At 41.4% G+C, this 23145-nt stretch overlaps 1 protein-coding gene across 3 annotated transcripts in view; it reads left to right on the top strand.

Annotated features, from left to right (window-relative positions):
* Nucleotides 1-23145, top strand: part of LOC140201218 (tetratricopeptide repeat protein 7A-like) — a 260896-nt gene that overhangs the window by 120311 nt on the left and 117440 nt on the right. For all 3 annotated transcript variants that reach the window (XM_072264960.1, XM_072264961.1, XM_072264962.1), the window contains 3 exons: nucleotides 11738-11855; nucleotides 12952-13009; nucleotides 20610-20682. In XM_072264960.1, the coding sequence (XP_072121061.1) occupies nucleotides 11738-11855; nucleotides 12952-13009; nucleotides 20610-20682 (249 nt within the window). The remainder of the gene's footprint in view (nucleotides 1-11737; nucleotides 11856-12951; nucleotides 13010-20609; nucleotides 20683-23145) is intronic.

Below are 23145 nucleotides of genomic sequence, written 5' to 3'. Positions count from 1 at the left end.
GTTATTACAAAGGAAAAAAGTGCTAGGCAAACTCAAGGGTGTTAATGTGGATAAGTTACCTGGGCCAAATGGACTACATCCCAGAGTGAGAGAGATTGCTGAAGAGATAACGTATGCATTGGTCATGAATTGGTTGACTCTGGCATGGTCCCAGGGGACTGGAAGATTGCAAATGTCACTCCACTCTTTAAGAATTGAGGAAGACAAAAGAGAAGGAAATTATAGGCCAGTTAACCTAACATCAGTGGTTGGGAAAGTGTTGGAGTCTGTTAATAAGGATGAGGCTTCGAGGTACTTGGAGGCTAATGATGAAATAGATCAAAGTCAGCATGATTTCTGTAAAGGGAAATCTTACCTGACAAATCTGTTAGAGTTCTTCGAGGAAGTAACAAGCATGGTGGGCAAAGGAGATGCAGTGGATGTCATTTACTTGGATTTTCAGAAGGTGTTTGATAAGGTGCGACACATGAGGCTGCTTAACAAGATAACATCCTATGGCGTTACAGGAAAGATACTGGCATCAGTGGCGTATCTAGGGTAGGGCAGGTATGGCACATGCCCTGGGCACCAGTTGAAGGGGAGCGCCACTGAGCAGTTTCTATTAAAGTCAGACAAGCCATCCTCGGATAGTGAAAAAAGAATTTTCTTCAGATGTATGATCTGCCTTTGATTATCATGGGTAAGAATAACAATATACAGTGGCATGCAAAAGTTTGGGCACCCCGGTCAAAATTTCTGTTACTGTGAATAGCTAAGCGAGTAAAAGATGAACTGATTTCCAAAAAGCATAAAGTTAAAGATGACACATTTCTTTATTATTTTAAGCAAGAAAACTTTTTTTATTTCTATCTTTTACAGTTTCAAAATAACTAAAAAGGAAAAGGGCCCGAAGTAAAAGTTTGGGCACCCTGCATGGCAGTACTTAGGAACACCCCCTTTGGCAAGTATCACAGCTTGTAAACACTTTTTGTAGCCAGCTATGAGTCTTTCAATTCTTGTTTGGGGGATTTCGGCCCATTCTTTCATACAAAAGGCTTCTAGTTCTGTGAGATTCTTGGACCGTCTTGCATGCACTGCTCTTTTGAGGTCTATCCACAGATTCTTGATGATGTTTAGGTCGGGGGACTGTGAAGGCCATGGCAAAACCTTCAGCTTGCACCTCTTGAGGTAGTCCATTGTGGATTTTGAGGTGTGTTTAGGATCATTATCCTGTTGTAGAAGCCATCCTCTTTTCATCTTCAGCTTTTTTACAGACGGTGTGATGTTTGCTTCCAGAATTTGCTGGTATTTAATTGAATTCATTCTTCCCTCCACCAGTGCCACTGTCTGCAACACAAGCCCAAAGCATGATCGATCCACCCCCGTGCTTAGCAGTTGGAGAGGTGTTCTTTTCATGAAATTCTGCACCCTTATCTCTCCAAACATACCTTTGCTCATTGCGGCCTGAAAGTTCTATTTTAACTTCATCAGTCCACAGGAATTTGTTTCTAAAATGCATCAAGCTTGTTTAGATGTTCCTTTGAACCTTCTGAATAGAACTTTTCGGGACACAGAGGTCATGGTCATCATCTGCAGTCCTGTTTGTGATGACTATTTGTACCACTGGACCCAGACTGTAAGTTGAAGAGAGTGGACCTAGCCCAATGCAACGGCTTTTCCACTTTAAGAACTCTCCTGTCGGGGTTTCACTGTTACTGTCGGATAAGGTGGACAACCAAGACGCTGCCCTAAAGGAAGAAAATTAGCATAGATACCTAGAGCAGATAATGGGCTGCCTTCACACAATGCTTTCAACGTTTGCATCCTCCAAATCTTCATTTTTCATTGCAACATTCAAAATGATTATCAATATCTTCAAATTCTTCATAGGTCCTATCATTTCCAAGCCTCAATACTTGAAACTGCAGTCGGCAAAACAATTCTAACTTGTCTTACTGCTTATCTCTCTATCAGGTTAAAAAAAATCACCGCTTTTTGAACACAAACACATGCAACTGACGCTACTTAAAAACTCTTCACTGTATACACGGTGTAGCGTCTAACAGACACTTAAGTTCACATGCCTGACACTAATTAGAAACATTTTGGCAATAGTCTCCTGTTGCAATTCAAGAAACAGAAACTTAGAAAACCTACAGCACAATACAGGCCCTTTGGCCCACAACGCTGTGCCAAACATGTACTTACTTTAGAAATTACCAGGGTTACCCATAGCCCTCTATTTTTCTAAGCTCCATGCACCTATCCAGGAGTCTCTTAAAAGACCCTACCGTATCCGCCTCCACCACCGTCGCCGGCAGCCCATTCCACGTACTCACCACTCTCTGCGTAAAAAAACCTACCCCTGACATCTCCTCTGTACCTACTTCCAAGCACCTTAAAACTGTGTCCTCTCATGTTAGTCATTTCAGCCCTGGGAAAGATCCTCTGACTATCCACACAATCAATGCTTCCCATCATCTTATACACCTCTATCAGGTCACCTCTCATCCTCCTTCACTCCAAGGAGAAAAGGCCGAGTTCACTCAACTTATTCTCATAAGGCATGCTCCCCATTCCAGGCAACATCCTTGTGAATTTCCTCTGCACCCTTTCTATGGTTTCCACATCCTTCCTGTAGTGAGGTGACCAGAACTGAGTGGGGTCTGACCAGGGTCCTATATAGCAGTAACATTACCTCTCAGCTCTTGAACTCAATTCCACCGTTGATGAAGGCCAATGCACTGTATGCCCTCTTAACCACAGAGTCAACCTGCACAGCAGCTTTGAGTGTCCTATGGACTCGGACCCCAAGATCCCTCTGATCCTCCACACTACCAAGAAGCTTACCATTAATACTATATTCTGCCATCATATTTGACCTACCAAAACGAACCACCTCACACATATCTGGGTTGAACTCTATCTGCCACTTCTCAGCCCAGTTTTGCATCCTATCAATGCCCTGCTGAAACCTCTGACAGCCCTCTACAGTATCCACAACACCCGCAACCTTTGTGTCATCAGCATATTTACTACTAGCCCATTCCTCCACTTCCTCATCCAGGTCATTTATAAAAATCACGAAGAGAAGGGGTCCCAGAACAGATCCCTGAGGCACAGCGCTGGTCACCAACCTCCATGCAGAATATGACCCGTCTACAACCACTCTTTGCCTTCTGTGGGCAAGCCAATTCTGGATCCACAAAGCAAAGACCCCTTGGATCCTGTGCCTCCTTACTTTCTCAATAAGCCTTGCATGGAGTAACTTGTCACATGCCTTTGCTGAAATCCATATACACTACATCTACTGCTCTACCTCCATCAATGCGTTTCGTCACATCCTCAAAAAATTCATTCAGGCTTGTCAGGCACAACCTGCTTTTGACAAAGCCATGCTGACTATTCCTAATCATATTATGCCTCTCCAAATGCTCATAAATCCTGCTTCTCAGGATCTTCTCCATCAACTTACCAACCACTGAAGCAAGACTCACTGGTCTATAATTTCCTGGGCTATCTCTGCTCCCTTTCTTGAATAAGGGAACAACACCTGCAACCCTCCAATCCTCTGGAACCTCGCCCATCTCCAGTAATGATGCAAAGATCATTGCCAGAGGCTCAGCAATCTCCTTCCTCGCCTCCCACAGTAGCCTGGGGTACATCTCATCTGGTCCCAGTGACGTATCCAACTTGATGCTTTCCAAAAGCTCTAGCACCTCCTCTTTCTTAATGTCTGTATGCTCAAGATTTTCAGTCTGCTGTAAGTCATCCCTACAATCGCCCAGGTCTTTTTCCGTGGTGAATATTGAAGCGAAGTATTCATTAAGTACCTCTCTCCTTTCCACTGTCACACGTGAGTATTCTCTAACATCTTATCCTTATTAAATGGCATAGTGTCCCAAATAAACAAAGGGAACCTTGGCTATTTTCTCATTTAGTTTTTGTTCTTTAAGAGTTGTCCCAAATAAGTGGCTGCCTTGATTAACCAATGGACCGATTAACTGGAATCCTCTATATTAAGGTAACATCCAGGTCTATTGGCAAGATTTTTCCCGTTTATTTGCAAGCTATAAGCCCAGAAGAATTATGAGTTAAAAAGTTAGCTCAATTCATGTCTCATTTGATAAAGAAAAAAATGACAGGAATTCATTATTGAAATGCATTAAAACTATGCTGAACTTTGCATCTGAGCCTCATTGAGGAACTGCCATTTGGAAAACCAATGTTTTTTTTTAATGTGAAAGAAAAGTAGTGTTGAGTATGTTGACTGTTTGCCTCATGGCCTGGTGTGGAAACAGCAATGCCTAGGAACAGAAAGGTCAAAAGAAAGAGATAGATACAGCTCAGTACATCGCAGTCAAAGTCCTCCCTGCCCCTGCCATTGAGCACATTTGCAAGGAGTACTGCCACAAGAAAGAAACAGCTGTCATCAAAGACCTCCACCATCCATGCCATTATGCTCAATGTTACCAACAGTAAAAGGTACAGAAGCCTTAGGCTCCATGTCACCAGGTTCCGATACAGTTATTAGTCTTCAACCATTGTGCTCCTGAATCACGTAGCTTCACTTACCTGAACTCTGAACTGGTTCCACAACCTGCAGCACACACAAAATGCTGGAGGAACTCAGCAGGCCAGGCACTATCTATAAAAAAGAGTACGGTTGACGTTTTGGACTGAAACCCTTCAGCCTCATTTTCAAGGACTCTACAATTTCATGTCCTCAGAACATAACATATCTTTATAGTTTTCCAGTTTTGCATAGGAGGTTGCATATATTTTTATCCACAGAACCAGTTTCCTCTGAAACACTTCTGCTGTTTTCCCATTCGGTAATTGGCTGGTGCAGCCTGTTGAAGCACTTCTGCTCCATCCACAAAAAGCGGAATTTCCCGGTGGCCAACTGTTTTAATTCCTATTCCCAGTCTCATTCCGACATGTTGATCCATGGCCTCCTCTTCTGCCATGATGAGGCCATTATCAGGATGCAAGAGCAACACCTCATATTTTGTCCCGAGATAACCTCCAACTTGATGGCATGAACATCAATTTCTCCTTCTGGTAGTTATTTTTTCCCCTTCTCCTTCTTTTCCCCACTGTGGCCTCTTACCCCTTCTCTTCACCTGCCTGTCATCTCCCCCTGGAGCCCCTCCTCCTCCCCTTTCTCCTGTGGTCCACTCTCCTCTTCTATCAGTTTCCTCCTTCAGCCCTTTTCCTTTTCCACCTATCACCTCCTTATTTCATCACGTCTCCTCCACCCACCTGTCTTCTCCTAAGACCTTGTACTCCTTCCCCTGCCAATGCCTTTTTTATTCTGGCATCTTCCCCCTTCCTTTCCACTCCTGATGAAGACTTTCGGCCTGAAAAGTCGACATTTTATTCATTTCTATAGATGGTGCCTGACCTGCTGGGTTCCTCCAGCATTTTTAGTGTTTTGTTCTGCATTTCCAGCATCTGCAGAATCTCCTGTATAAATAAATAAATGCTTTAATTGAGAGCTTCTCAAGAGAGACATAAATATTAGAGAAATATTTTTAATAAAGTCTCAGATGGAAAGGAATTGATAACAAATTCTAAAATAATGATTGCTGAACTATAACATTGCCTTCAATGATGTAATTTGTCTGCACATCCTCAATGATCTTATTCTGTCCTTCCTTTTGTTTAGAGCAGTCTAAATTTTTTGTATATTTTGACACAATTTGTGAATATTTCTGGGTTTTCTATCCTCCCCTTTTTACACTTAGGAAGATTGGTTTTCTTTTAATAAAAGCATGCAGTGTTTATTTATTCATTTATTTTTGAGATTGAATTCATCTTAGCTCCTCAGGTGCAGCAAAAAGCATAAACTCTCTACTTAATGTGAAAACTTATTTTGGCGCAGTTCTTGCCCAATCACCATAGAATGTTGAAACAATGATCTGAAAGTAAAACAGAAACTCTAGAAACATAAAAGAAATCCATCACCCAAAGCAAGTATGCAGAAAGTTGTTAGGCCTGTGAAAGAAAAATTTGGCTTATCTTTCAGGCAAGAACTTTTGTTGCCAGAGATGAGAATCATTTTACTAGAATGAATCTCAGACAAAAGAAGGGGGTTGGACTTGGGGAAAGTGGACAAGAGGTGAAAATGTATTATCAATCATGTAAATAATTAGTTTTTTAACCCTGATGTCCTCACCATTCTGTGATTTCATGAAATTCCAGTTTCAATATATTCAACATGTCTGTCATTCCTTCACATTAACATCATTCGGCAATGCAGCATAAGCTGATTTGCACTTTTAGTACCTCTGTCCGTCTCCAGAGTTTACTATTTTTATTGCTGAATTTGCTTTACAATTACCCATGAATACAGCCAAAGGAAACAGTGTTACTCCGGGGCCAAGATGCAAAACACAATACCAACAGTCACACACAGCACAAGGCATGTATAGCACATATCATCATCATCATCATCATCGTCATGGCTTGGCTTCGGGAATGAAGATTTAGGAAGGGGGCAGCCCACGTCTTCTGCAGACTCGCTGGTGGCTGACGAGGCCAATGCGGGACAGCCAGGCCCGGCCACAGCGGCTGCAAGGGAAATGCTGTTCTAGGTTTGGTGCTGCTGTGTCATGGTTCTTCCTCCTTCTCCTTTTGTCCTCAATGCCAGCCCTGCATGCGTTTTCGAAGGATGAGACAGACTGGTGAATGGTGTGTCACCAGTCCTCGCGATCGGAGGCTAGATTAGATCACTGGCGATGGTTAATGTGACAGGCACTAAGCAATTTCTTCGGAGAGTCCTTGTACCTCTTCTTCGGTGCCCCAATGTCATGGTGGCCAGTGGAGAGTTCGCCATACAGCACAGTCTTGGACAGGCGATGATCCTCCATCCTGGAGACGTGCCCTGCCCAGAGCAACTGTGTCTTCAACAGCATGGCCTCGATGCTGGTGACCTCCGCCTGTTCGAGGACTTCGATGCTGGTGACGAAGTCACCCCAGTGGATGTTGAGGATGGTGCGGAGGCAGTGCTGGTGGAAACGCTCAAGCAGTCGTAGGTGGTGATGGTAAGTGACCCACGACTCAGAGCCATACAGGAGGGTGGTCAGTAAAGGTTCTGTACACGCTGATCTTTGTGCCTTTCTTCAAATGCTTGGAGCAACATTGGAGCAACTCATCCCAGAACTACTCTTCACAGATGATGCTGCCCTTGTTACCCATACAGAGACAGCCCTGCAGCATTATAACATCCTGCTTCGCAGAGGCTGCCGAGCTCTTCGGACTGGAAGCCAGCTTGAAGGAGACAGAAGTTCTCCATCAGCCTGCACTTCAGGAAGATTACCATCCTCCCCGCATCACCATCGGTGAGGTAGAGCTGAAGACAGTCCACCAGTTCAGCTACCTGGGGTGCACCATCTTGTCAGATGCCAAGATCGACAAAGAGATTGACAACAGACTGGCAAAGGCAAACAGTGCATTCAGCAAGCTGTACAAAAGAGTCTGGGACAACAAGCATTTGAAGAAAGGCACAAAGATCAGCATATATAAGATAGGAGTAAACTACAGCCATACAGAAAAAAGTATAGTCCAAGTCCTTGAGTCCATGAATGTTGCAGCAGTCTGCAGTTAAACGCAATGAAGCTGGTCTTCTGCTAGGCAAACACAGGAGGGAAGCACTGATGCTGCACCACAATATCTCTGGCACGCCAGTTGAGGCTCACCAACTCCGACACCTCTCTCCTGGATGGCTGCAAACAGGTGACACCATAGCTTGAGGCCTAGACCTCACCACAATTGGAGACTAGGCCTCAAGTAGGTTCACCTTCACTTGTAAATGTGCTGAAAAACCTCCTTTGTCAATGCCTTGCCATCATGTGAACTTTCACAAAACCCTTTCTTAGGGATTTGCTGTTGCCTGGATTTTGAGTGAAATAAAATACTTAAAGTATAAACTGTTGCAGTAGGACACCTTAAATTTTAGTAATGATATGATTTCAAACACTCCATACAGACTATTCTACCTTATCTGTAAATTGATCTTGTGCACATTTTATTTGGATGCTGGTGGATGCAATGCCAGGATTGCAGGCAAATGACTGTTTGGTTGTTGATATCTACTAAACTATCAGGCTAAGGACATCATGTGTAAGGTATTAAAATCAAATAATTTAAGAAGGAAAATTCTGAGTTGTCCAATAAGTCATAATTTCTATGCTCCTCACAAGATGATTCTTGATTTCAAAAAAAATGTATTAAAAACCTCAAATGTTTCAAGCCTTCTTTGGATATAAGGAGAGACATGTTTTTAAAATATCCATAGCATCTGTTCCGATAATAAGGGTTGCTATGGAAACTAAGTCTGTAGCTTCCCTGTATACAGCTAGGATATGCAGTATTTTGGAAGCAGGAAGTAGATACATGTCACAAATTGGGTTTTGTATATATGAGCACATAAAATTCAGGATTAACGGATAACCTGGGATAAGATGTGTTTCTCTCTGTTATTTAACCTAAGTGGACTATGAAGATTAAAAAGGATTTTCGACTTTAAACCTGGCCCAGTTCCAAACAAGGAAAATATAAAGCTGACTAATGCACAATTTAATGAGCTGGAAGCAGTCAGTTGAAACTGTTATTTAATAGTTGATCCATAACCTAATCCCTACCTGGTGTAATCTGGGATACAAAAAAATGGTATTTGAATTAGTAATGATAACAAATGAAGTAATTAATTTTGTGTTCAAATTTCCAGTTCTTGTATATAAATTCATATTTAATAAAACAGTAAATTATCAAAAATCTACTAGTGCAGAACTGCCACAATTTGCATCTGGTAATTTTCTGGGTTTTTATGCAAATGCTATTACATTCTTGTGTGACCTTTATTCTGAATTGATTAGATTTCAATCAGAGTTTTATTTTATCTGGTGTGCCTAAAGTCATAAAAATTTCTGAGGTGCATCACTGGAGCATTGTTTAACACAATTTGATACAAGGAAGTAATGATAGCCAAAATCCCGGTCACAGTAATAGATTTTAATGAGTACTTTAAAGGAAAGAGGCAGCGTTGTTTCGGGAGGTAAGTTGGGGTCATAGGCTCTTGGCATCTAAAGTCACAGCCGCAAATGAAGTTATTGAAATTAAGTTTACTGAAGAAGTTGGAACAGGAGGAGTACTAATACCTCTGAGGGGTTGTAGGGATGGAAAGTATTTTAGAAATAGGGAGGGGCAAAGTCATAGAATAATTTGCACAGATGAATTTTTGCTAACTGCTGTTGCTATTCATGCATTCTTGTGCACCTTAGATGTGAAGGATAAGTCATAAAAGTTGTTGATATCCTGGAATTTGTTACCAGAGATAGTGGAGGAGACAGTGTAAGAGATAACCCTCATAGATAAACACACTAACTCGCTATTGATGGAGAAAAGTTACTGTTCTGGTTTCTCAATAGATCTGTACAATAGATAAGCATACGCACAGTATATGTTGCACTGTTACCACTTAACCATGAAAAATTGGAGTAATTTCAGCCGTACTGGTGATCTGGAAAAGACAACTTAGCCAACAGCTTTGTGAGCAGGCAATTAGTTGTCTACAAAGGCAGCAGTTTCAGCTCGCTGCCAAAGGGAATTCAAATAAAATGGGCTTTGAACCAGTTCATGAAAGGTTAAAGAGGAGATCCAAACATGAGGTCTTATGAACAATACCCAGCAGTTGCCAGCTGAAGGCCATCTGTTTCGATTGTCGTGTTATTTAATAGCTTGGTGAGATATGGCAGTTGTTTCCACCATTTAGCTGATTGTTTTCTCATTTGCTCATGCTGTTAGGTTATTAACAATATTGCCTTACCTTGCTTTTTGCTGATACACTTCAGTCAATGCCAGAATCACATAAGCTAAGATGCAGAAGCCATTCTGAGCCACCTTTCTGAAAGGAATTACATTCTAAGTAATGTAACTAAGTACATAAGGAGATGTAAACACAAGGAATTCTGCAGATGCTGGAAATTCAAGCAACACACATCAAAGTTGCTGGTGAACGCAGCAGGCCAGGCAGCATCTCTAGGAAGAGTTACAGTCGACGTTTCGGGCCGAGACCCTTCATCAGGACATCGTGGCCTGCTGCATTCACCAGCAACTTTGATGTGTGTTACATAAGGAGATGTAAACTAGGGATGAAAAAAGTGGACATCTTATTCACTTGCAGCATGTGAGTGTAGCTGTTAAGCCATTGAGAAGGTGATCTTAAAAAAAAGAGGTGGTGAATTGCCACCTTGAAGATCTGCAGGCTGTCTGGTGGTGGTACTCCCATAATTCTGTGGGGTAGCTAGTTACAGTAGTGAGAAAGGAAAGTCCTCGGCACATATACAGCTTAAGTGCCTAAGACTTTCTACAGTGCTGTAATTGTGAATGTGGAGTGGAGACCAAGTTTGTAAATCTGGTGGGAACAAAGGATGTTGAATGTCAAGGGCAGAGCGTCGTGGGAGGGCTGTGGGACAGGTAGCAGACAAGGAGTGGAAGGGGTGAGGGGTGATGGAGCTGCAAACACACCTATCCCTTGAGATCAGATATTTGATTCCAAACAATTGGCTAATTGATCATTTCAGAATGTCTCTCTAGTGCTTTCCACTCCCTCCCCTCCCCCTACCCCTTTTCCAGTCATGATTCCCCTCTCCCTGCCCCTGCCCCTGCCTACTCTCAGTCCACAATAGACACCCATATCAGAGTCAGGTTTATCATCACACGTGTACGTCATGAAATTAGTTTATATATATATACCTAAGACTTTTGCATAGTAATGTATAGATAGAAATTCAGTTGAAGTGGATATTGAAGGGAAACATGCAGGTTGTGGTGTTTTTATGCACCTAGTGACTTTGTCCTCTGAGTTTGGAAGCTGCAGTCAACGTTTAGCTTGTGGTGTTGATACAATGTATCCTTTCACTGGTACATATAAGAACCACGGTGCTGTGGGCAAAAGTGAGAGTGAATATTTTGAGTGATAGATAGGGGTAGGCTGCTTTGCCTTGGTTGGTGTTGATCTGCTTGACTGCTGTTAGATTGGCACACATCCGGACAATTGAAGGTATTCAACGTCATCCTTGACATGTGGTTTTTAAATGATGGAAAGGTATTGTAGAAGTAAATCGACAGGTCATTTAGTACAGCGCACCTGGTCTTTGACCTAGCTTTGTAGGCACAGCATTATGGCTGTGATGGTGAGTGACACTAGGATTAGATGTTAAGGGCAGGTGGTTAGACAGTGTCTTTTAGAGATGATCGTTGTGTGGCATGATTGTTGCTTGTCAGTTACCAGTCCATGACAAGCAGACAGAATAATTTATGAGTTTAGGAACTATGAATGGAGTTGAACATTGTGCAATCTCCAAACTCTCCACATTTGACATAATGAAGAAGGGACAGTCATTGATGAAGCTTTGAAAGATGATTGGTACTGAAATCGAGTGACTGAGGTGATGGACTTGTAATAACCACAACCATGCTATTTTGGATGTGGTTCTCGTCATTGGAGAGTTTTTCCCATAGCATTTACATTAATCAACTTCTCAGCAGTTTAATACCTTGTACTTTATAAGCTTTTACTTCCGCAAGACAAATTTGTCCTACAAATTAATTGCATAACAGCTTACCCTTAACAGCGTAACACCCAAGTTCAATTACCAAAATCCTGAAAAGCATTGACTTTCTATCACTGATTGAAATGTGTGAAGTAATCAGATGGTTTTATGATAAGTACTGTATACTTTGTTTACAGCTGGAAGAAGGAGAGCAGTTTTGCACCATTGTGACCACCATGGGGGAAGAAGCTGGAGAATTTCTTGCCAAAGGCTACCTGGGCCTAGGGTTGGTGTACAGTCTCCAAGCTACAGATGGTAGGTTAAATTAAATTGAGTAGTATGCATTTCACCTTTCTGTGACACTGATTTTTGTGTTCAGCAATGCAACTTTCCAAGGTCATTATGGCTGTAATGTTTTATATTTTATGAACAGACCTGTTGAAATGTCATCAACCTGAAATAATCATAGAGTGTCACAGAAATATGCCATTTGGCCCATCACTTCCATGCCAAACTTTTTGTCTGACTGTATCCTTTGCTTAGCCTATTTAATTATCTTTTTAGTTGCCTCTTCAATGTAGAAATTGTCTCTGATTCCTCCACTACCTCTGGCAACAAATTCCAGGATATCAACAACTTCTTATGTTAAAGAAAGACTTATCCCTCATCTCTCTTTTGAAACTCCTTCTTCTCACTTTAAACCTGTTCTTTGTCAGTCCTTGCATTGGAAAAGATTGTGTCTTTCCTCTTTCATGCAGGGTCTTGACCCAACCCAGATTATTGACTTATACTGTTTGCCTCCTCTGCTGCTTGGCCCACGTTGTTGTCTTTTCACCCCTTTTAAGAACATATGAAAGGCCAGAAGAGCAAAGTTATCAAATAACCGTAAACATGAGAAACTCTACAGATAGCTGGAAATCCAAGGCAACATATACAAAACTCAGCAGGGGGCAAGCCACAACTATGGAGATGAGTGAACAGTGGAATAATCAACTGTCTTCTCAACAAACTGTGCATATTATATATAAATAAAATAAAACTTCTGCTGCACTGCTCATTAAGTAAAATATTAAATTTGTCTTTACTGTCATCATATATTTAGTTGAATGTGATGAAGGAATGTGGGGCAGTGTGATTTCAGAGGTTTGTTTTCATTTTGAATTTGATGAGTAAAACTGATCAGAATGACAATTAGGTTTACTATCCCCATCCTGAAGTTCATTGTTTTGCAGCAGCACTACTGTGCAAAGATATACAATTTTCAAAAAATATATCATGCAAGAAAAGGATTGATGAGGTAGTGCCCATGAGTTCATGGACTATTCAGAAATTCGATGCTGGAGGGGAAGAAGCTGTAGCTGAATTGTTGAGTGAGAATGGTTGATTGACCTTTTGTAGTATCACTCTACAGCCCCATTAAGAAGCACGCAGGACGACCTTCATAAGAAAGCTTTGAAAGCCCTGAGAAGGTAAGAATGGATGTCTGAATTTACATTAGTGTAAGCAAGAACTGAGTTGGCAGAGAACAAAGCTTGCATTAGTGCTGAATGTTAGCAATTCATTTATATTACACTGTCAGAGTCAACAGAAGCTGATTTGTAGGTGCAAACCTGATGAATAATTTTCTCAAATCAAGCAGTTTTTAACTTGTTAAAACTTGTTAACGATTTCTTGTTTTTGATCTGTTAAAACTTATAAAACTAGATGAAAGTAGCCTGTTGGACTAGATGAATGCATCAAAACACAGCAAGTCTGTTTCCCTTATAGTTTATAGTTCCTACTAGGACTGCTGTGAACTGTTCTCGATTTATTGCAGATATATTGCAGTTATATGGTACTTTCAACAATGATAAAATATATTTTTTCTAGAGGCACATCTTTACTTATAATTCTGGCAAATCATAGGTACTCTGAATATATTAATTTATGAGCTATTCAGTGTCCCACTGTTAAAACTAAAGATGTTATGCAGTGTACTTGACTATATTAGTATTGGATTACCAGTCTCCTATGGAATAATGCACTGGTATCCATTTGGATCAAGAAAGACTAGATGGCTCAGAGAAGACTAAATCAGGGAGAAGAGGCTTAAAAGTGGTAGAAGAAAGAGAGTGAACAGAGGGAAAAATGGTCAGATGATCTGAGGAGATAGAGATATGGGACAGAGTAGGCCAGAAGAACAGTGGTAGGGGAATGAACGTTGAGCTTCCTTATTAACTTCTGTAAATCCTTTGGTCTGGTCAGTTGGGCAGAAAGTAACACATGCAATTTAATTCAGAGAAGTGCAAGATAATGAATTTGGGAAGATTCATCAAAGTGAGGGGGTTTTCAGTAAATGGGACTAGTGTAGAGGAACAATGGAATCCTGATGTTTATCCACAGATTCTGAAACAGAGCAGGAATGGGTCAATAAAATGATTTACAAAATATAACAAACAAGAGGAAATCAGCAGATGCTGGAAATCAAAGTAATGCACACAAAATGCTGGAAGAACTCGGCAGGCCAGTCAGCATCGTGGAAAAGAGTAAACTGTTGACATTTCGGGCCGAGACCTTTAATCAAGACTAGAAAAGAGATTACAAGTCAGAGTTAGAAGGTGGGGGAGGAGAGGAAGAGTACAAGGTGGTAGGTGATAGGTGAAACAGGGAGACTGGGACGGGTGAAGTAAAGAACTGGGAAGTAGATTGGTGAAAGGGATAAAGGGTTGCAGAAAGGGGAATCTGATAGGGGAGAATGGGAGGCCATGGAAGAAAGGGAAGGGGGAGCACCAGGGGGAGATGATGGGCAGGTAAGTAGATAAGGTGAGAAATAATGAAGGAGAAGGGGGGGGGGGTGCAATTACCGGAAGTTCGGGAATTCGATGTTCATGCCATCAGGTTGGAGGCTACCCAGGTGGAATATAAGGTGTTGCTTTTCCAAACCGAGTATGGCCTCAATACGGCAGCAGTGGAGGACATAGACGGACATGTCAGAATGTGAAGTGGAATTGAAATGGGTGACCACTGGGAGATCTTGCTTTTTCTGGCAGACAGAGCACAGGTTCATGGCAAAGTGGTCTCCCAATTTATGTCGGTTCTTACCGATGTACAGGAGGCCACACTGGGAGCACCGGACAGAGTAGGTGACCCCAACAGATTCACCGAGGAAGTGTTGCCTCACTTGGAAGGATTGTTTGGGGCCCTGAATGGTAGTGAGGGAGGAGGCGTAGGGGCAGGTGTGACACTTGTTCAGCTTGCCAGGATAATAGACGTTTCCTTTATTTGCTAAAGCGCAGATTCTAAGACCAGGACGATTACATTAGAATTGCATATGTTATTTGTTAAACCACAGCTTAAACACTGTATAAATTCTGGTCACTGTCTTACAGAAAAGATGTAAGGACACTGGAGAGGGTACAGAGGAGATTTATAAGGCTATTTTCAAAAATTGAAAATGTGGCTGTGAGGAAAAATTGAATAATCCAGAGATACTTTATTTGTTACAAAGGTGGCTAAAGAAGATACGTAATATTACGAGGGGCCTTTTTGGAATACATAGGAAGGACAGTTTTCCTTTAACAAAGGAGTCAAAAGTCAGGAAGCATAGATTTAAATTCATTTGTAGAAGATGAGATGAAATGTCTGATAAAGGCCTGACAGTCACTGCATAGATGGATGGTAGAGGCATAAATCCTCATCGCATGCATCTAGTGTTGGGATGTATCCCACAAGAGCAATTGCTCCAGAGCAGTCCAACTCCAATCTCATGGACACCATTACAGCAGTCTTCTGTGGAAGGAGACACATTTAATGCTTCAGGTGCAAAACATTTCTTTTGAAAGATGAACCTGAAATATTAACCCTTTTTTTTTCCACAGATGCTGTTTTACATGCTTGATTTTTGTAGTATTTTCTGTTTCTATTTCAGATTCCCAGTATATGCAAGTTTTTTTTCAATTTTCATAAGGCTGTGGATCTCTTTTTCCAACTGACAGAGACAACATGGTTTAAATAGCCTCCATCTGTTTTATAACTTTTTTTTATGTGAGATGGAGGCTGAAACCTGAGTAAACTGAGTAAAACTTCAGTTATTTTACAATTGATCAATACAGGTTTCGATTTAAGTTAATCACATGCACTCTGCAGTGGCTTTTTCAAAGATCCAATTTAATGTCAGAGAAATGTATACAATATACATCTTGAAATGCTTTTTCTTCACAAACATCCACGAAAATGAAAACAGGGGAATGCCCCAAAGAATGAACAACAGTTAAATATGAGAACCCCAAAATCCCCCCCCCAACTTCCCCCTCTCACGCGTAAGCGGCAGCGAGCAACGATCCCCCCTCCTCCCTCCCCCCACTTGCAAAAAAAAACAAGCATTGGCACCGCCACCGAGCACCCAAGCGTGAGCAAAGCAATAGCAAAGACACAGACTTGCAGTTACCCAAAAGGCTTCACGTTTTATCCGGCATTCGACATACCACTGGTGTCTCCATTTTCCCAGCGAGTGGGGAGATATAACAACAACTTGCCGGTTTCTGATGTTAAAATTCTGTTACGTCGCTTATTTTGAGTTCTGTGCCTGAAGACCGCAAAGATCTCAGGTCTTCGGGCTCACAGCAGTAGATTTTCTGACTCCCCCGATTACACACGGGTCTCCTGCTGTGACACTGACTCTCGATCCACCCATCTCCAGAGCCCTGACATCTTAGGCTTCCAAATACGAGTGGGACTCTCAGGCCGAACCCTTGGCGTGCCAAACAATGAAACCCTGAGAACCCTGAATTATCCTCTGATAATCTTGGAAGCAATCATTTTTGGGTCCAACATAGAAGTTCTTATAAACTCCAATATTGGTTTATATACCACCCTCCCTCCCCCAGCTCCCCATGTTCATGGCTTTCAAAGAGGTGACATAGGGACAGTGAATGCTGTATCTCGGTGGAGTTAAGAAATTGCAAGGGTAAAAAAACCATTATGGGAATTATATATAGGCCTCCAAACAGCAGCCAAGATGTGGGGTTGAGATTGCAAAGGGAACTGGAAAAGGCACGTAATAAGAGTAATGACACAATTGTAATGGGGGACTTCAGTCTGCAAGGGGATTGGGAAAGTCAGGTTGGTGTTGGATTACAAGAATGGGAATTTTTTGATTGCCTACGAGATGGCTTTTTAGAGCAGCTTGTGCTTGAACCTACTTGGGGAAAGGCTATCTTCGATTGGGTGTTGTTATTAAACCAGATCTTAGTAGGCAGCTTAATGTAAAGGAACCCTTAGGAGACAGTGATCATAATATGATTGAATTCATTCTGCAATTTGAGGGGGATAAGTCACATCTATCAGTATCGCAATGGAATAAAGGGAATTACAGAGGCATGAGAGAGGAGCTTGCCCAATTGGATTGGAGGAGGATACTGTCGGGGATGACGGCAGAGCAGAGATTGCTGAAGTTTCTGGGAATAGTTCACAAGGCCCAGGGTAAATATGTCTGGCAGAAGAAGTGGGAGGGCTAGGCAACCATGGTTGACAAGGGAAGTTAAGGGCTGCATAAAAGGGCATATAAGGTAGCAAAAGTGAGTGAGAAGTTGGAAGCTTTTAAAATCCAACAAAAGGCACCAAAAAAAGCTATAAGAAGGGAAAAGTTGATATATGACGGCAAACTAGCCAAAAATATAAAGCAGGATACTAAAAGTTTTTTTTCAGTAATATAAAGTTAAAAGGGAGGTGAAAGTTGATATTGAACCACTGGAAAATGTTGCTGGTGAGGTAGTAATGGGGGACAAAGAAATGACAATGAACTTAATGGGTACTTTGCATCTGCCTTTACTGAGGAAGACACTAGCAGTTTGCCAGATGTCCGTGAATGTCAGGGAGCAGGAGTGAGTGCCATTGCTATTAGAAAGGATAAAGTGTTAGGCAAACTCAAAGATCTTAAGGTGGGTAAGTCAACTGGACCAAATGGACCACATCGCAGAGTCCTGAGAAGAAATAATGGATTGATTGGTTACGAGCTTCCAAGAATCGCTTGATCCTGGCATGGTCCCGGAGGACATGAAGATTGCAAATGTCACTCCACTCTTTAAGAAGGGAGGAAGGCAAAAGAAAGAAAATTATAGACCACTTAGCCTAACCTCAGTGGATGGAAAGTGTTGGAGTATATTATTAAGGATGAGATTTTGGGGTACTTGAAGACTCATGATAAAATAAGTCAAAGTCAGCATGGTTTCTGTAAAGGGAAATCTTGCCTGACAAATCTGTTGGATTTCTTTGAGGGAGTAACAAGCAGGGTGGACAAAGGAGAAGCAGTGGATGTCATGTACTTGGATTTTCAGAAGGCACTTGATAAGGTGTCACACATGAGGCTACTTAACAAGATAAAATTCCATGGCATTATAGGAAAGATACTGACAGGAATAGAGGGATGGCTAACAGGCAGGAGGCACAGTGTGGGAATAAAGGGGGCCTTTTCTGGTTGGCTGCCAGTGACTAGTGGTGTTCTTCAGGGATCAGTATTGGGACTGCAACTTTTCACATTGTTTGTCAATGATTTAGATAATGGAATTGATGGCTTTGTGGCAAAGTTTGCAGATGATACGAAGATAGGTGGAGGAGTAGGTAGTGCTGATGATGCAATGTGATTGCAGAAGGACTTAGACAAATTGGAAGAATGGACAAAAAAGTGGCAGATGAAATACAGTGTTGGGAAATGTATGATAATGCATTTTGGTAAAAGGAACAATAGTGCAGACTATTATTTAAATTGGGAGAAGGTTCAAACATCAGAGGTGCAGAGGGACCTGGGACTCCCAGACGGTTAATTTACAGGTTGAGTGTGTGGTAAAGAAGACAAATGCAATGTTGGCATTTATTTCAAGGAGAATAGAATATAAAAACAAGGAGATAATGCTGAGCCTTTGTAAGACTAGTCAGGCTGCACTGCAGTATTGTCAACAGTTTTCGGCCCCATATCGCAGAAAGTATGTGTTGTCATTGGAAAGAATCCAGAGGAGGTTCCTGAGGATGATTCCAGGAATGAAGGGGTTAACATATGAGAAACGCTTGGCATCTTTGGGCCTATACTCACTGGAATTTAGAAGAATGCGAGGGGATTTCATTGAAACCTTACCAAATGTTGAAAGGACTAGATAGGATGGACGTGGAGAGGATGTTTCCTATGGTAGGGGTATTCAGAACCAGAGGGCACAGCCTCCAAATTGAGGGCTGACCTTTTAGAACAGAGGTAAGGAGGATTTTTTTTTTATCCAGAGAGTAGTGAATTGTTGAATGCTCTGCCACAGACTGTGGTGGAGGCCAAGTCCGTAAATATATCTAAATCAGAAGTTGATTGTTTCCTGATAGTTCAAGGCATCAAAGGATATGGTGAGAAGGCAGGTGTATGGGGTTGAGTGGGATCTGGGATCAGCCATGATGGTATTGCAGAGCAGACTCGATGGGCCAAATGGCTTAGTTTTGCTTCTACGTCTTATGGTCTTGTGAATAAGAACATTAAACCATCTATCACAATAAATAAGTAGTCTGTATGTTCACAGTTTTTAAGAGAATTTTGGTTTGATTTGTTTCCCAATAGACTCTTTGCCTGAAAATGACTCATGGCCCAGTTGATTAAACTGTGTGCATAATGTTTGTTTGTGAAGTGGTGAGATAATGTGAAATGCTCTTGTTACTAGCAATCACTTGATGTTGTTGTTTGCTTTGTTTCATTCCATTCAGATAACTGTATTTTCAAAGGTGACAGCAAAATGGTTATTCAAGATCTTCAAGGCTGAAATTCAGTTTTCTGCAGTAAAATACTAGTGTGTTGGGTATGAAGGTACCATGATTAAGAGCCTTAGGATTCTATGAACTCCCTTATGGGACATTATGGAGTATATAGACAGGCAAAAGACCAAGTTTGTGATCCTTCGTATATCAATAGGAACAAAACTGGAACGTATCCAGTTAAAGTTATGTCACCACTGAGTATGTCATGCTGAAGATCACAGCTTTGTTATTTAGTCAGATCTACTGTTGACTCAAAACATTGACCATGTATTTCTGTCCGGAGATGCTGCCTGGTCTTCCAGCATCTTGTTTGTTGCTACATCTGCATTCTCTTGTGTCTCCTTTGTCCTTTTGACTTGTCTAAGCTAACCAAGAGTTAGTGAGGAAGCTCTTTTTTAATGAATATATTCATCAGTATTGTTTTAAATGAGAAAGAACACCTAAAAGACAGTGAAGAAATAAATACATTAGTCCACGTGAATCCTGGCTTTAGGAAGAAAATTGATAACAAGAAAACCTTTAAATATTCTGTCATTTTCTGAAAGAGGTTCATTTTCAATTCTTCATCAGTATGTGCGGCGGAAAGGAATAATCTTTTTGTTATGTATGCTATTCTTGGTTCATTGCCACATATAGATATGTGGCTTTATAAATGGAAATGATCAGATAGACCAGACATTGACATTAACTGTAATATTTAGCTTTGGTGTGCTAAGATTTGCAGAATTTAATTAACATTAAATTCAAAGCATTGCCAACTGATCTATTTTTAAGCAATATTTTTAAATGTCACTATATTCACATACAGCTATTATTGTTGCAATTAAGTCATCTCAAAATTGTAGCTGTGTAACCAGGTTTTATTACTTCATCACATTAAATAAAGAAAGATTAGGTTTATTGGTTACATGTATATAGAAACATACAGTGAAATGCGTCATTTGTGTCACACACTAGCACAGTCCAGGGATGTGCTGGAGACAGCTCATAAGTGTTGTCATGCTTCCAGTGCCAACATAGCATTCACTCAAATTACTAACCTGTACGTTTTTGGAACGTGGGAGGAGCGTGGCGCACCCACATGGTCATGGGGAGAACGTACAGGACAGCGGTGGGGACTGAACCCTGACAGCTGATGCAGTAAAGCATCACACTAGCTGCTATGCTACCGTGTGGAAATTTCACCTTGATTTATTATTGTTTTCCTCTTGTATTGAATTTTTGAATATTTATTGTGTGGCTTTATTTATTAATCTAATTAATTTATTTTATAATTTATCAAAATCCTATGTACCATCCCCTTAGAGCTCACAGTTTGGATCCTGACGATCATCGGATTGCCCTATACCTATCTTTACAGATGGCATTCAACAGGCAGGTTGGTATTCCAGTTATTATTTGCTGGCCCCATTTGTTCAATTTTTACATTTAAAGCAATGGTATAGCGCAAAGTTTTATGTGCAAGCAATAGTTTAAGCACAGAAACCTGAACCCCGGAAGTGTTTTTTGCATTTCAGTGTGTTCATGAAGCTTTATGTTAAATTATTTTTCTTCATGCACATAGATGGTGACATACATAGAAGTAGCACTGCTCTGTGGTGGGAGTGTGCTGCTCCTGTCCCTTTAAGAGGTGGCTCAAAGGTCTTATATGTTGCATTGTAACAACTGAGAATCTGCAATACATCAGTACCAGATGTTGTGCTGAACCTGACATTGCCAGGGAAACCCATCAACACCTCTGTGTACTTCGTGTTTGAGTTCTCCTTCGTCATTTAGCTGCAATAAACAATGTTAAGTGGACTCACAAAACTAAACATGACATGGAGTGATTTCAAGGCTGTTACGTTTCTAATAGAAGTTGGCTACTATTGCCCAGAAAATAAAATAAACCACACAACTTCCCACATCACAAATACAACAGGCACACAAGTCAGTAAGCTGGTCACAGGTGATTCACAGTGGCAATAAATCTAAACAGAGGAATGACTGCACTGTGGAGTGACTTATGACTTGCAATACTTGCGATAATCTTTCACAAATGTAAAAACAAGATGTTGATAATCGTAGTACTCTGAAAATAAAAATGGAAGCTCATCCCTAATTGCTCATGAGTACATGGTGGTGAGCCACCACCTTGAACCACTGCAGTCCGTGAGGTGTGGGTATTCCCAAAACGCTGTTAGGGAGAGAGCTCCGGGATTTTGATCCTGCAACAAATAATTGGTAATAAATTTCCAAGTCAGCATGGTGTGTGGCTTGGCGGGCAACTTCCAGGTGTTGGTGTTCCATGTTTCTGCTGCCCTTGTCCGAGCTGGTGCAGATCTTCGATTTAAGGTGCTTTCAAGGACTCTTTACAACTCATGTTCCCAGTATTAGTTTTATCTGCACAATTTGTCTTCTTTTGCATATACTGTATTTGTCTGTTTATGTACAGTTTTTCATTGAATTCTATTGTACTTTTCCCTGTAAATTCCTGGAAGTAATTGAATCTAATGGTAGCATATGGTAACATACGTACTTTGACAATAAATTAACTTTAAACTTTGAACCTTTGGTACAAACTGCGGTTACTGTTCATTGGTGGTGGAGTGAGTGAATGGCTGTGGATCAGAATACGTTGTAAGATTTGTTAACTTCGTGGTAGCAGTACAAGTGCAATACATGATAAAGTAGAAAAATAACTTAGATTATGAGGACATGCAGTCCTCTTTTATTGTCATTTAGTAATGCATGCATTAAGAAATGATACAATGTTCCTCCAGTATGATATCACAGAAACACAAGACAAACCAAGACTGAAAAACTGACAAAAAACACATAATTATAACGTATAGTTACAACAGTGCAAAGCAATACCGTAATTTGATAAAGAACAGACCACAGGCACGGTAAAAAAAAGTCTCAAAGTCTCTCGAAAGTCCCATCATCTCACACAGACGGTAGAAGGAAGAAAAACTCTCTCTGCCATGAACCTCCAGCCCCGCAAACTTGCCAGTGCAGCACCCTGGAAGCACCCGACCACAGCCAACTCTTGAGTCTGTCCGTAAACTTCGAGCCTTCGACACCGAGCACCATCTCTGCCGAGCGCTTCGACCCCAGCCCCAGCAACAGGCAATAGGCAAAGCCGAGGATTTGGGGCCTTCCCCTCCGGAGATTCTTGATCACACAGTAGCAGCGGCATTTCAGAAGTTTCTCCAGATGTTCCTCTGTGCTTCTCACATCCGTCTCCATCAAATCAGGATTGTGCATGGTACCTATTTAACAAATACCAATACCAGTTCGGAGCGGCCGCGTGCGCTGCATCGCGCCACCATCTTCTCCTCCCCTCCTAATTAATTAATTAATTACAGTAAGTATATGTACATTAAATAGTTTAATTAAAATTGTGCTGAAACAGAAATAATACAAGTGAGGTAGTGTCCAAGGGTTCAATGTCTACTTAGGAATCAGGTGGCAGAGGGAAAGAAGCTGTTCCTAAATCATTGAGAGTGTGCCTTCAGGCTTCAGTACCTCCTTCCTTCCCTATGGTTAACAATGAGAAGAGGGCAGGTCCTGGGTGTTGGGGGTCTTTAACAACAGAAGCTGCCTTTTTCAGGCACTGCTTCTTGAAGAGGTTCAGGATACTATGGAGACTAGTACCCATGATGGAGCTGTCTAATTTTACAACTTTCTGTAGCTTCCTTATATCCTGTGCAGTAGCTCCCCCCCCCACCCCCCATGCCAGAATGTGATGCAGCCAGTTAGAATGTTCTCCACAGTACATCTGTGTAAATTTGTGCATCAATATATTGGGTCCAGGTTAAGTCCTCAGACATATTGACACCCAGGAATTTGAAACTGC

The sequence above is a fragment of the Mobula birostris genome, chromosome 8 (assembly GCF_030028105.1).
Source record: "Mobula birostris isolate sMobBir1 chromosome 8, sMobBir1.hap1, whole genome shotgun sequence".
Lineage (NCBI taxonomy): Eukaryota > Metazoa > Chordata > Chondrichthyes > Myliobatiformes > Myliobatidae > Mobula > Mobula birostris.
The sequence above is the reverse complement of the archived record's forward strand: the minus strand, read 5'-3'. Positions and strand labels throughout refer to the sequence as shown.